Consider the following 13813-nt stretch of genomic DNA (forward strand, 5'->3'; position numbering starts at 1 on the left):
CTGGCATGGGCAGGCTGTCCCGGCAGAAAGGGTTCCCCTGCCCACTCCACGGGCCATCCATTCTTCTCCCCCTTGGTGTCTTGCACTGCAGACACCTGCCAAACATCTCCCCACACACCCACAGCGTGTCTGAGGCCACTTACCCCACAGTCAAAGCAGTTGAAGGAAGAATGGAAGTAAAGGCGTGGCCCCATCCCATACATCTTTAAGGACATCTCCAGGAGGAAGAGCCCAAGAAACAGGAACTCTGCATAGTCTGAAAGAGAAAACCCAGATGCGCTACCCTCAGGGTGCTGAGCTGTGAGGAGCATCCTGCATGCATCCACCCGTAGCCCACATAGCACACCGCAGAGATGGGACAAGTTGAGGACCACACTTCTTCCCCCAGCTCTCTCAGGCCAGTGTATGGGATGAGGGAACCTTGTCTGCAAGGACCTAAATTGTATATAACAGAGCACCAACCCCACAAGTTAATCTTTCAGAGTAGGTGCACCAGTGTCCCAGGGCTTTGAGAGGACCAGAGATGGCCAGCATGGAGCAGAGCAGCTCTTTAGCATTACACCACAGTGGTCGAGGCATCTGCAAAGACATTAACCACATGACGCTGTAGGGGAATATTAGCAACCTGGATTTAAATCATTGCACGGCTGGAACTTGGCCAGGGTAACCGAGCCGAACAGCCAAGAGCCAGTGAAAAGCTTCTCCAGCTATTTCACGAATGTTAGCAGGCAAGAGTCTGGCTCTTCACCTTGTCCAAAAGATGCTTCTCACCACGACCAGCTGCCATACCACACTATGGCATGCTGGGATCCCAGCAGGCCTCAGCATGCTAATGCAGATATGGGCAGGCCCGGTGCTTGACAGGGACATTTTCAAGGTGAGTATGAATAACACAGCAGAGAAAGCAGCACTGTCCCTACTGCAGCAGCTCAGGAGTAACACACGGCTGCCATGGGGTTGACAACGCTGCTCTGTAGTTAGCACCATGCTAGAATAGACATGGTTGTACTGCCTCCAAGACCTGACCTTGTACCATGGCCCACAGTGGGCCTGGGCAGGTTCCAGTAACTGGTTTCAAGCTTGGGATTTGCATGCCATGCTCTGCACCAAAACTTGAACCAAATAGCTCTTCCATGACCACCCCCATCCCTGCAGACTTATGCCTTTCCAGCGATTGCTTGTAGGCATTCAAAGATGGATCTCCAGCAAGCTTTCCATGACCACTGTTCACGATTTTAGGATAAACCCAGCTGAGACCTGCAGTCTGTTTCTCTCTCTTGACCAATACATTGGACCTGAAGGGCGTAAGGCCAGTAAAACTCCTCTACATTTGTTCACAGGGCTGAGACAGCCATCAGTGGCCACAGGGCCAAGGGCAAAGCGGAATTAAATGGCTGTACACGGTCCTTTGTTATCAACAGTGAACATAGTTCAGGTTATTCCCCACCCAGCTCCATACCAGCATGACTCTGGTGGGATTCATCCCCACATGCCCTGGGGCAAGGAGCGAGGGCACGCTGCAATCTCCGGCCGCTGGAGATAAGAAGGTTGCAGGAGGTTTTGTGTGCCCACACAGTGCTCTCACACCTACACAAAGCCCAGAGACTCACAGAGGAAGTGGGTGAGCCAGGCTGGCTGGTTGTGATGGACGATGGCCACACAGGCAGTGTTGAGAGCCACCAGGCTCAAGACAATCCAGTAGAAGACCTGGGATTTCACCATGTGGCGAACGGAGATGCGCAGGAGTCGCTCCTTGTGCCGTAAGTAGGAGGCACCGTCCACTCTGGCGCCTTTGAGGCCAGAGTGACTCAAGGGGTTACCTAAGGGAAAAGAGGGGGGAGAAGGAGTTGGGTGCTCCAGTCAAGGTGAGAGAAGGAGTTGGGTGCTCCAGCCTTCGCTGCAACATGAGACAGGACAGACGGCTCACAGACACTGCTCTTGTGGGACACGACTCATCCAGACAGTTTCTATGTGGCAGAGGGGGCAGCAGGTGGTTTGCCCCCTTTGCTGCCAATCTAGCAGAGATGGCTGATCTGTGACAGTCTCCAGGTGATGGGTGTGACCCTGGCAGAGGTTTTGGGGAAGCAAGCTCCAAACTGCACTGACCCAAGGTTGGATGAAGAGGTCTTCTCTGCGCCAGCCTCCGCTCGCCCACGGAGGAGATATCGACACAGTGCTCATCACTCGAGTCACGGTTCATGGCATCCGTCCGGTTCCTTTTGATGGTGGCTCGCCTGAGCACTGGGAAAGGAAGAGAAATGGATGTTGGAGCCACAGTGGCCCAACTCTGCCCGTAGCCAGCTCATTGGACCAGAATCTGGTGATCAGTACTTAGCTAACTCAGGTCTGGTAACAGGAGGGAGATACCCAGGTCGCCCTAGTCCAGAGCTACGTCTTGTGTGGGACCAGACACCTCCTGGCCTCCACATTCTCTCAGGGGTTATGCTGTCAATCCACCTCCCCACACCCCTCTCTTGGACTGCAGACCCCACTGGGGCATCCCCAGACCTCCCATCACAGCTGGAGGGTTTCAACCTGAAGCTACAGGCAGGCAGGCAGAAGGGCAGGCAGATTTTTAGGCAGGGCATTACTTGTCTTACCTTCTAAGGCTGAGGTCCCAGCATTTTTATTCTCTTCAGCCAGCATGACTTCCTCTACAAAAAACACACAGTTCAGCATCAGGAGACAAGACACCGTTGGCTGAACACATCAGATCTCACTGCCTTGTACCTAAGCAATTTGCCCAGCCTGGAGGTCGTTGCTCTAGGTTGCAAACTCATCAAGTATTGATTGGTTAAGTGTCCAAAAGCAAATTCTGGAGGGTGGCAAGTGGCAGCTACCACACATTGCATCAGAAAGAAAAATCGCTTGTAATCAAGCCTTCTTCCACTGTAATTAACCCCACTAAAGAAGTTGAACATCATAGACAGGCCTGGGGCTCAACATCCCAACCCAGGACCAAAGCTGAGGTCTGGGGCTCAGGGCCCATTTCAAGATACCTGTCCTTTTTCAAGTCTGAATGCTAGATGGAAGTGTAAATCTTCCCTTCCCAGAGCCGAATGCACTGACCTGATCCCCATGAGGGACAAGCAAGGACACAGGCTGTGGCAGTTTGGCAACCAGCACCCACGGGTTGTCGTGCCTGGCTGGGTGTCAGCAGGAAGCATGGAAACCTCCACCACCCCCAGCCCTTGCCCAGTTCCAGGAGCCCCAAGGTGGGAACCGGTGAGTGCATCTCCTTCAGACTGCTCCAGGAGCAGGTTTAGCTGGAAAAGCACTGACACCATTCACTGCTCTACTTTCCCATTGTCCACCACTGCAGCAGACTCCAGCAAACATCAAAAGAAATGAAATCATCGCAGAGCAAAGCTCACAGCCATGATGCTCACAGCCTCCCCTGGAGATGTAATATGCCTCATTTAAAATATGATAGTTTCGTGCCACAGAACATGGGGTTTCATCAGCTGTTGGCCGTGCCCTTGCTTGCAGCCTGGCCGGACCATCACACCATCTGGGGCTGAGCTCACCCATGCACCCAACACCACCATGTGAGCACTCGTGCAACTTTGGAGTTGCACTGGATGATGCTCTGGCATCCTTTCCCACCCCCACCACTCTGCATGACCAGCACCCTTCAGTGCCCGCCACCCTCCCTGGGAGCTCCACCGGCCCACCAGCCTTTACCCGCTTTGTCTATCCAGGCTCGGTATCCGTTGAGCTCCCGCTCGATCTGCTGCTGGCGCCGCAGCTTCATGAAGGCTCGGCGGTTCTCCACTCGCTCGCGCTCTTTGGCAAACTCCCTGGGGAAGGGCAGAGGGGGGGTGGTGAGAGCAGAGCTGGGGGGCAGCGGGGTGCGCAGGGGCCTGGGGCACCGCGGGGCCGGTAGGGGAGGCGGGGACCAAGGGCGAACACAAGTCAAGGGCTGCTGGTTCATGGTGGGGAGGTGCACGGCCATCCCCAGCCAAAGCATGGCCAGGGGATGGGTGAATGATCAGAGAGGAGGAGAAGCTTCTCTGCAGGAGGAAAGGCGTGGATGCACGTGAGCAAACCCGCTGCTCAGTCGCTCAGGCCTGTGTGCCCCGGCTGGGAGCCACTGCTGTTCAGGGAGGATGCTCCCAGGGCCACCTGACTCCAGAACCAGCTCAGGTTCTGTGTATCCCATCAGGGAATAAAAACCAGGCACTGTGGGGAGGCAACAAGGGGATGGAAGAGGGCAGGTCTTGTCCCCCGCCTTTATCTCCTACTCTGAATCCTTTTTCTTTCCAGACCCTCCTTGGAGTATTTTCCCAGGACTTGAGACATCCCTGTTGTCCTTCTCTGGACTCTAGTGTCTCATGCAAACTGTCCAGGTGTGATGACCAGTCCAGAGAAGGACAACACCTTGGCACAGCTCTGCAGTGGGCAGGAGGGCAGGCAGCACCGCACAGGCTCTGTGCAGGCAAGGGCATGTCAAATGCTGAGCGACACTGGCAAGAGCTAATGCCATGCCCACTGCTCACGCAGCCTCTAACACACGTGGTGCACAGATGTAGTAGCATCCATGTGCTCACGTGCACCCCTAAGCACACACATAAGCACACTCCTCAGTACATAAGACATATGATTTCACCTATAGCTCAGCCCAGAGCTGTGCAGACACCCATATGCAGCTAAGGCTATATACACCTTCTCACATGCGGTTAAAACACAAGACCATGCTGGTAAGCATGGTCTGCCTTCTGGTTTACGCACAACTGTGGCCATATGCAGAAGAGCCCTGCAGGTTTTTCACCCGCCCTGCATGAAGAAGCACCCGAAGCCCTAAGCATGTACGCAAAGGCCATCACACAGAAACAGAGAAATGGAAATATTTGGCAGGAAACGCAGGGGTGGCACTGTAGGCAACCTCCCACCCGACATGTAGACACTGCTGGACCTGCTTCCAGGAGGTCCCACACCCCATGCTCGCACACACCATGTACCTGGGGCATCTCAACCCGCACGTTCTACCTCTATTGATGATCACATTTGCACACAGGGAGCACTTCTCACTCAGGATGCCCTCCCAGCACACCCTTCCTTCCTTGCAACAACATCAGGGGGATGCAATCTGCTGGCTGCAGCTCCCGGTCCCGTCCTCGAGCCCCAGTGACCACAGAGTCCCAGCTGCACAGAGGAACCCAGCTCGTGCCCTCAGCCTTCTCCCGGTCCCAGGGAGCTCCGAGGGAAGCGTGATTACAAACAACAAACGGCACTGTTCTCTCTGCAAGGCAAACGTCTCTCTCCCTGGAGACTAGCAGCAATCTCCAGCCTCAAAAAAAAAAAAAAATAGTCAAAAGAACAGAAAGAATTGGTCTGTCTGCTGCAGAAAGAGTTCAAGTGCATTACCCCAGCTGAGCTATTACACCCTTAATGCTGTGTGGGCTTTCGCGCGCGCGCGTGTGTGTGTATATACATGTTTGTGTGAAAAGCCCTGAATGTTCCCTGCATCTCTTGTTTAAGATCCCCAGACAATTCAAGCATTTTTAATTCCACCCCAGGAAGGTGAAGTTTCCTGCCGCTCTGGCATTAAGCATCAAATGACTCTCCCCCTCCATCGCTGGCTTTCAGACTGAAATGAGACTTTCTTCCTAGGGCAGGGAAGGGGGAGAGAACAAAAGGCAAGGAAGAGAAAAGCAGCCTAAGTGAAGGGAAGGAGGGCGGGAGGAGATGGGGGAGAAGGAAGGACCTCCTACAGCCAACAGCGAAACGCACTCTGTTTTGGGCATGCCATGCCAAAAACCCTCCTTGCCCTAGCTGGAGGAAAGGCAGGACCATTTTGACTGTGCCATCACCCCTCACCAGCCTTTGTTAGGAAATTTGGGATGTCAAGAAATGAGAAGATGCTATCTGCAGCCAGAGCTAGCAGGAAAGTTGCCTCCCTCCCTCTGGTTTGGTCCACTGGTCCTCCCGTGTGCTGAACCTCTGCCCCACGGGCCGTAACCCCATGACAGCCAGCACCTTGGCAGAACTTCTGCCAGCCAGACCCTGCAGATACATTCTGCAACTGGGAGCACCTGGAAAGCTTCCCCTGATTTACACCAGCTGGGAATCTGGCCTCTCTCTGCTGCCTCCTGCTTGCCCATCCCTCTGTCTTCCAGCTCCTCGTCTGCTGAGGCTCGTGCCTCCTTTTGCTGCATGGCAAGAGAAGCCACCATCGTGTGTCCACAACGAAACCCAGCCAGGAGGACCAGCCGAGCCTCAAATCACCTTTTCCCGGAGGAGGGAATGGGAGCATCTTTTCCAGCGTCCCCCTCATCAAGCACCGTTTCCCTCTACCCAACCATTTGCTCACAGAGCCCTAATTTGCAAGAAGCTGGTGCCACACGCATGCAGGGACAAGGCCTGTGCAGCTGCAGCAGGGTCTCCGAGAGAGACATTTCCCACACGCTTGATCCCTAATGGAGCTTAATTGCTTTTGTCCATTAGAAGGAGTAAGAGGTGGCAGAGAGGGGAGGGGGGAAAAAAAAAAAGTTAAGCTCAACTTAATGAATTATTACATTTCAGAGAGACACGTTACCAAGCAGGGCAGCAGCGGGGGCTGGTGACATCTGAGAGTGGGTAGGCGATGCTGACAGATCAAGGATTGCTCAGAGCCAATTTGCAGCAGCGGGTAGAGATAATACTGTATGTGAGTGAGAACAGGGCCAGCGACGGTGACTGACAGCCGCTTGGGAAGGCTCCAAGTCACAGGCAGGGCAGCATTGCATCGCCAAGAGAGCCAGGCGCCTGCTTCCCATCGAAGGGCTCTGCTCCCTGGCATGTCTGGGTTACATCGACAGGGATGGCCCACTTTTGCCTTGCAAAGAGCCCAGGGCCGTGCTGCCCCATGGGGTCCCTGCAAGGGGGCTCAGAGGACCCCAGCAGATAGCACGGTCCCCACCGGCAACACCTCTGCTTGTCCACCTGGGTCTCCTGGCCCCAAACCCTGGTGCCTCCAGCACGAAAAGATCCACCCACGACAGCTGGGCTCCACTCGTGCCGACCCCGTGCCATTGCAGCCCTTCTCCATCCGGCCTCATAAAGCCAAAGGCACGCAGCGAGCAATGGAGGCGAGCGCTGAAGGTGGCGGTGGGAGCTGGGGAGCAGCGTTGCCATCTGTCCTCCTGCACGCAAGGGCACCATCCATCCGCACGCCGTGCCCAGCCTGCCGGGGCAATTGGAGCACAGATGGTCCGCTCCTCCTCTGCCTGCAAATTCTCCTCTACAGCCTTGGCATTCCCCTCGCGCAGCCTGAGAGCATCTCTGCTCCTGGCAGGAGACCTTGGGGGACACCGCTGTGCTCGGCCGCCTTCCTCCCCAGGCGCCGGCACCCTCGCTTACACCAGGGCAGCGATGCTTTTACTACACTGTTGCGCTCTGCTGAAAGGACTGGAGAGCCCAGGTCTGGTTTTAATCGAAGAAGAACCCATGTGGAAACATCCAGCTTGAAAACAGGCCCCGTTTTTTGGAAAAAACCACAAACAAAACCAAAAAACTAAAAAAAAACCCCAAAACCCAAACAAACAGAAAAAAAAACCCAAAACCCAAACAAACAAAACAAAACAAACCCCCAAAAAACCCCAACCAAAAGAAAACCAACAACCAAAAAACCAGTTAAGAAAAAGAAAATATCACAGATACTGCAACCCACTTTTCTCCTTTTGGAGCTTCTTTGAGTCCAGAGTGGGTATATAGCGCTGATCACATCAATATTGTGTCTTCCATGCTTTGAAACAACAAGCCAACCACCTTCAAACCCATCGATTTGTCACCTTTTGCCACCGTTAAAGACACGTCCAACAAACCAGTTACCAAACATATCATCTGAAAACGATGAGGCAGCAGAAAGGATGGGGAGGGAAGAGGAGAAATACTGGATTACATGCTGACGATGAGGCAGCAGTACCATGCTGCTGTGAAAAAAACATATATAATGGGATGTATAACAAGGAACACCATCTGTAAGACATCAGGTAATACTGCTGCTCTCCTCAGCACTCGCAGGGTCTCAGCTCATGGCTCCGCTTCAGGTTTGAGCACCACAATTTGAGGAAAAACCGCCTTCGACTCCAGGAGGGTGTCAGAGAAGGTTACGGGACAGAACTGACAACAGACGGTTTGGGAAACACGGATGAGACAGTTGCAAACCTGGGGGATCAGATGGTATTTACCCAAGAGGTGTAAAGGAACTGAAGTAAGACTGTTGAACTAACTGTGCAGTCTGTAACCTGGTGCTTCAACTTAAACAGACGGTGGCAAGCAGGCACAGCAGAACTGGCATTGCAGACCAGGATTATTGCACTGAACCAACAGCAAAGGCTAGAGCAGGGTGTCCAAAAGGGGTACAAAAACCTCTGCAGAGGGAAGATGTGCTTCATAGGTCTGCTTTGAAGGAGGCAACAAGTTTTTTGGATAAGGGTAATTGCTTGACTTAAGTTCACTTGAATTGCCAGAAGTAGTCAGAGAAGATTCAAGGTCAGGTTGGACGGGGCTCTGAGCAACCTCATCTAGTTGAAGATGTCCCTGCTCATTGCATGGGGGTTGGACTAGGTGACCTTTAAAGGTCCCTTCCAACCCAAACTATTCTATGATTCTATGATTCTAAGATTCCTTAACAAAGCTGGACTGTCTCAAACAAGTCTTCCCATGAAGCACTAACTGGTGACAAGGGAGAATAAAAAAAAGGAACACAGAAACATCCTATTTCTTGTATTCCCTTTTAGCAGTGGTCATTAGCTTTTGATCATCCCTGTGTACTTCGGCAAGAGTTACGTGTTCGCCGTGTTGTGACAAAGCTGCAGCAAGAAGTGGAGCGTACAGCTGACGATGCTAAAGAGAGCACATTTATAGAGCGCCGGCAGACACACGAGTTGGGGAATGAAAAGCTGACAAGCTGTTGGCGACATCGAATGGTAAAACAGGAGGGAGTTGGGAGATACCAGCCCTGAGATTACCCATTACATCACTGTCCCATTTAAGAGGGGGCAGATGCTGATGGTTACCTTCTACCTTGGAGAAAGCTTGTGATTGTCTACCTGGATTTCTCCAAGGCTTTCGATACGGTTTCCCACAGCCTCCTCCTAGAGAAGCTGATGCGTTACGGTCTAGACAAGTGGTCTGTGCGGTGGGTGGGGAACTGCCTGACAGGCTGCACCCAGAGGGTGCTCGTAAATAGCTCCTTTTCAAACTGGCAACCTGTCACAAGTGGGTTCCCTCAGGGATCAATGTTAGGCCCAACGCTGTTTAAGATCTTTGTAAGTGATCTGGATGATGGGTTCAAGTGTACCCTGATGAAATTTGCTGATGATACAAAACTGAGTGGGGGAGTGGACAGTTCGGAAGGAAGAGCCACCCTGCAGGAAGACCTGGATAGGCTGGAAGAGTGGGCTAACAAGAACCTTATGAAGTTCAACAAGGACAAGGGTAAGGTCTTGCACCTGGGAAAACATAATCCAGGAGAGCAGCACAGGCTGGGATCTACCTGGCTGGGGAGCAGCTTTGTGGAAAGGGACCTGGCGGTCCTGGTGGACAACAAGCTCAATATGAGTGAACAACATGTGCTGCTGTGGCAAAGCAAGCCAACAGGATGCTGGGTTGCATCAACAAGGGCATCACCAGCAGAGATAAAAAAGTCATTATCCCACTCTACTCAGCGCTTGTCGGGCCACACCTGGAATACTGTGTTCAGTTTTGGTCCCCGCTATACAAAAAAGATGTGGACAGGCTGGAGAGGGTCCAGAGAAGGGACACAAAGATGATCAAAGGACTGGGAAGCCTGGCATACGAGGAAAGGCTGAGACAATTGGGTTTGTTCAGCCTTAAGAAAAGAAGGCTTAGGGGAGGCCTTATCACCATGTTCCAGTATTTAAAGGGTGGCTACAAAGAAGATGAACACTCCCTTTTCACAAGGAGTCACATGGAAAAGATGAGGCTAATGGGTACAAGTTAATCCTGGGGACACTCCAATTGGACACGAGAAGAAAATTTTTCACAATTAGAACAATCAGCCATCGCAATAATCTCCCCAGGGAAGTGGTGGGTTTCCCAACATTGGACCCTTTTAAGATTCAGCTGGACAGGGTGCTGGGCCATCTTGTCTAGACCATGCTTTTGCCAAGAAAGGTTGGACTGGATGGTCCTTGAGATCCCTTCCAACCTGGTATTCTATGATTCTATGATTTTATGACTGATTTAAATCAGATTGTATTATATAGGTACTTGCTGATGTCTGTCACTTCTACCAGGTCCTAAAGGGGCTTGTATTAGACAGGATTGATACCAAGCAGCATGAACAATTCAGAAAGACCTCATCATGCTAGTTTGCATTGACATGCCACGCTAACAGGAGAAGTGAACAAAAATAGAGGCAGAAGGGACAGGCAATGACAACATGAATACACAGGGAGAAAGCAGCCCAAATGGGAAACTGTCTCCATAAGTGGGGAAAGGACAGAGGGGCTCCAGATGAGAAGCCACCAGAAGCAAAGCTGAGACGCCCAGCACTAAAGAGCTCCTTTTATAAGCTAGTCCCTCAAAGATATATGGGCCATTGCGGCTCCATGTAGGGCCCAAAGCAGCAGGGACAGGGTCACCATTGGCCAGCTGTGTTATGGGATCTCTCGGGTCCAAGCTTTGGCCAGCCATGAAGATGAAGTTCAAGAATTCAAATAATTGGTGTTTGATGGAGAGTCAGAGCAGCAATGGAGACACTGAAATGTCTCAAAGCAGTGAGAAACACAAGAGAACTCAGACTTTGCCTCTGCTGATGGGGAACACAGCCCACAGAACAGCAAGGACTTTAAATACTTCCCCTCTTCTCTCCAGTAATCCCTATTTCTCATCTACAGTTAGCTTCAGTCAACAGGCTCTCATTCATCCAAGAGCAGGCTCACCCATCGCTTGGGAACACGGGTGGGCATCAGCTGTACCTTGCTGCAAAGGTTACCGATGGATCCTAGCAGAGGCGCAGGTGTCTAGTCCAGCCTCTGCATTTCAGGGTGGGATCAGCCCCTCCCCACACACTTCATGCATGCTCTCCAAGAATAAGAAGTATTCCATGATCAAAGTGAGAAAAGCGTGCATGGACACTTGCTTTGTGTTCAGCTCAACCCTGCTGTGACCTTTAAAAAAAAAGACAGGTTTTCAACAGTACTTGGGCTGGGCTCAGAGCAGCCAACAGTTTGGAGAGCTTATTGTTTTGAAGTAGAGAAAAATAAATGACAAAGAGGATAAATATTACCGGGAGAAGAGAGCCACTGACATTCCAGTGTAGAGTCTCAGTTTCAACATTTTTCCAAGGGTAACAACACTGAGGTTTGCGTCTCTGTCCCCATTGCTCAGAGAATTCTACTGTTTGCAATGTTGCACCAAAGGCAGCGATAGCATGGTCAACCCATGCTGCAAGAAAGCTACAGAGAGGTGGTGGAGGGTCTGGTAGCCCCAGCAGCAAGAAGCAGAGATGGAAGCTCTGGATTTTATTCCACTCTTATCAGGCAGGGCTGGTATGAGCAGTGCAGCTTCACTGCTTCAAGAGCCCCGGGCTTTGTTCGCAATCACTCCCACTGGCTCATGCAGCGTTGGGAAAATGTCACTCCTCCCCTTCCCTCCTATGCTCCAGTTTTTATCCTCTGTAAGCGGAGAACAGTTTTATAGTCCCCGTTTGCAAGTGACAGCGATCCGCACATGAAAGGTTCATGGCCAGTACTGCAGGTGAGTTACAGCATGGAAGAAAAATCACCGATTTTCAACATTTCATCATGTTAACTTCCCAGGAACTTGCAAGCACCCTAATAGACACCTTCAACACACAAATACAATGAATTCAGAACCAAACATCAAGTGTGAAACCCACAATGGAACTGCTAGATATGTCACTCCGCCACTGCAAAACAAACAAACAGCCGCCTACGTTGTACAAAGAACTGATAATGCTATGTGATTCATTTGGGGCATCCTGTCTACTTCTCCCAAAAGGAGTGCCCAGCACCCCCCTGCAAGGATGGAGTTGGTCATGGAGGAGCTGGGCATCTCCAGAGCCATCCACCAAGTCAAAGAGCTGCAGCCATGGCCACACGATGGCTGCCATTAACCAGGATGGCGGAAATTACAACGATCTGGAACAAACAACTCCAAAAGCAATCTGTGAGCAAGAACTATCTGCCGAGTGTTTTGTCAAGAAGATCAAAAATGAGCCTTTTCACCCACAGCCCTCAGACAATGGGCAGTCCCCAGAGCAGATTTGCAAGGAGGCACAAATAAGAGCAAATCTGAAGCAGTTGAGACACACTGGCAAATAATTTGCAAAGAGAAATACAAGAGGAAAGTCACTGAGTCGTCTCTTTGTTGTGGATTTTTTTTTTTTATCCTGTCCGGCTGGCTGTAAGAGGAGTCGTTATTCCCTGTAACACCAGGGGATACGGAACACCAGACACGCGCGTCTCTTGTCAGGAAGCTTGTTTGCAAAGGGCTTGGAGGCCCTCCGCAGAAAGGTGGTACAGCGGAGCAAGGCAGAGAGGCACTCATTGAATATGGATGCCCACCTGGCTGCTGAATATAGATGAAGATCTCAAAGGCTCCTTTGCTTCACTCATGTTCAAATACCACGTCGATGACACAAGAGCTTCGCCAGAACAAAGCGACAAGGCATTTCTTGCCAAACGTGGCCCAACCAGTGCGCATCCCATGATGGTGCTGGGGGACCTGGCAGGAGGCATCACAGCCCCCCTCCCCATTACACCCACACCTCCATTCAAAAGCGGTTCCAGCTAGCGAATCCCCAAAACCACAACGGGTGCAGCCATTTTACATCTCATCTGAGCCATTCCCTGAGATGCTACAACCATTAAAGAAAAAAAACCAACAACGATGCTTCCAAGCTTTCACACTTCCAATGCAATATTTCTCAGGCATGTTTGTTGGCACCTTGCTGTCCCTCACAATCTCCCCACAAGCCTTCCTGCATTGTGGAGACATGTCTCCCCACTTTCCCATCCACAAACCACCTACCTCTGAGACATTAATCCTCTTTCCAGTGTTTTTGGCTTCAAACCACCTGATCCAACTCGAGTGCATGGGGCCCAGGTTTTGCGTAGAGCCAGCAAAAAAATCCCTGCCTCCATTGAAAATGTACACTTGTTCCTTCAACGCCCGTATTATTAATTGCTATAAAACTTAATTTTATTCATCGTTTGTTATGCCTCAAAATTGGATGGGAAAGAAATTCAAATTAAGTGATGTGAAAAGATTTCAGAGATGGTACAGAAGGCTCCTGAAGGAGCTGAAGAAAACTCTCCGGAGACTGGGAACGCAGTGTTAACCCAACCTGAAAGAAAGAAGATCTTAAGACAAAGAAATCTTGCCAAATTGATCCTTTAATTATAACATTAGTCGTTTCTTTCAAAGGCTTAGTGCAAGAGCTGGGGGTGGGGGGCAGAAAAGACTTAAAGGGAGAAAAGACTTAACATCACCAGGATGAGTGGAAGCAATTAGGAGGATTTAAATTACTCTCTTGTTTGGTACAAGGCAGATGGATTTCATTTTTCTTGCCATCATGCTCAACTTCTTGCTCTGCCAGCAGCTTCCAGAGGTCTTCTCCATGGCAGACCCAACGACCCAGCCTTACCAAATCAGGCAGCATCCCCTTCCACTCTGCAGTCACTCAGCTATTGCTGCGGACCACGAATACCAGTGACTATAGTAGCTTTGTCACCCTGGAAAGGGGCTGGAAATATGAGACCAGTTAGGGGAAAGGAGTCTACCAGCCCTCAACAGGAGGACAGATGCTGCAATGAATGGTGGAGGACAATTGCAAACC

General features: G+C 51.2%; 1 protein-coding gene across 1 annotated transcript in view; it reads right to left on the reverse strand.

Moving 5' to 3' along the window:
* CACNA1E (calcium voltage-gated channel subunit alpha1 E) overlaps positions 1-13813 on the reverse strand; it is a 115457-nt gene that overhangs the window by 42841 nt on the left and 58803 nt on the right. Inside the window, exons 9-13 of the mRNA XM_075038528.1 lie at positions 3685-3800; positions 2601-2654; positions 2107-2241; positions 1611-1820; positions 144-256 (exon numbers count right to left, since the gene is read on the reverse strand). Of these exons, the coding sequence (XP_074894629.1) occupies positions 144-256; positions 1611-1820; positions 2107-2241; positions 2601-2654; positions 3685-3800 (628 nt within the window). The remainder of the gene's footprint in view (positions 1-143; positions 257-1610; positions 1821-2106; positions 2242-2600; positions 2655-3684; positions 3801-13813) is intronic.

Source organism: Buteo buteo, chromosome 10 (genome assembly GCF_964188355.1).
Source record: "Buteo buteo chromosome 10, bButBut1.hap1.1, whole genome shotgun sequence".
NCBI lineage: Eukaryota > Metazoa > Chordata > Aves > Accipitriformes > Accipitridae > Buteo > Buteo buteo.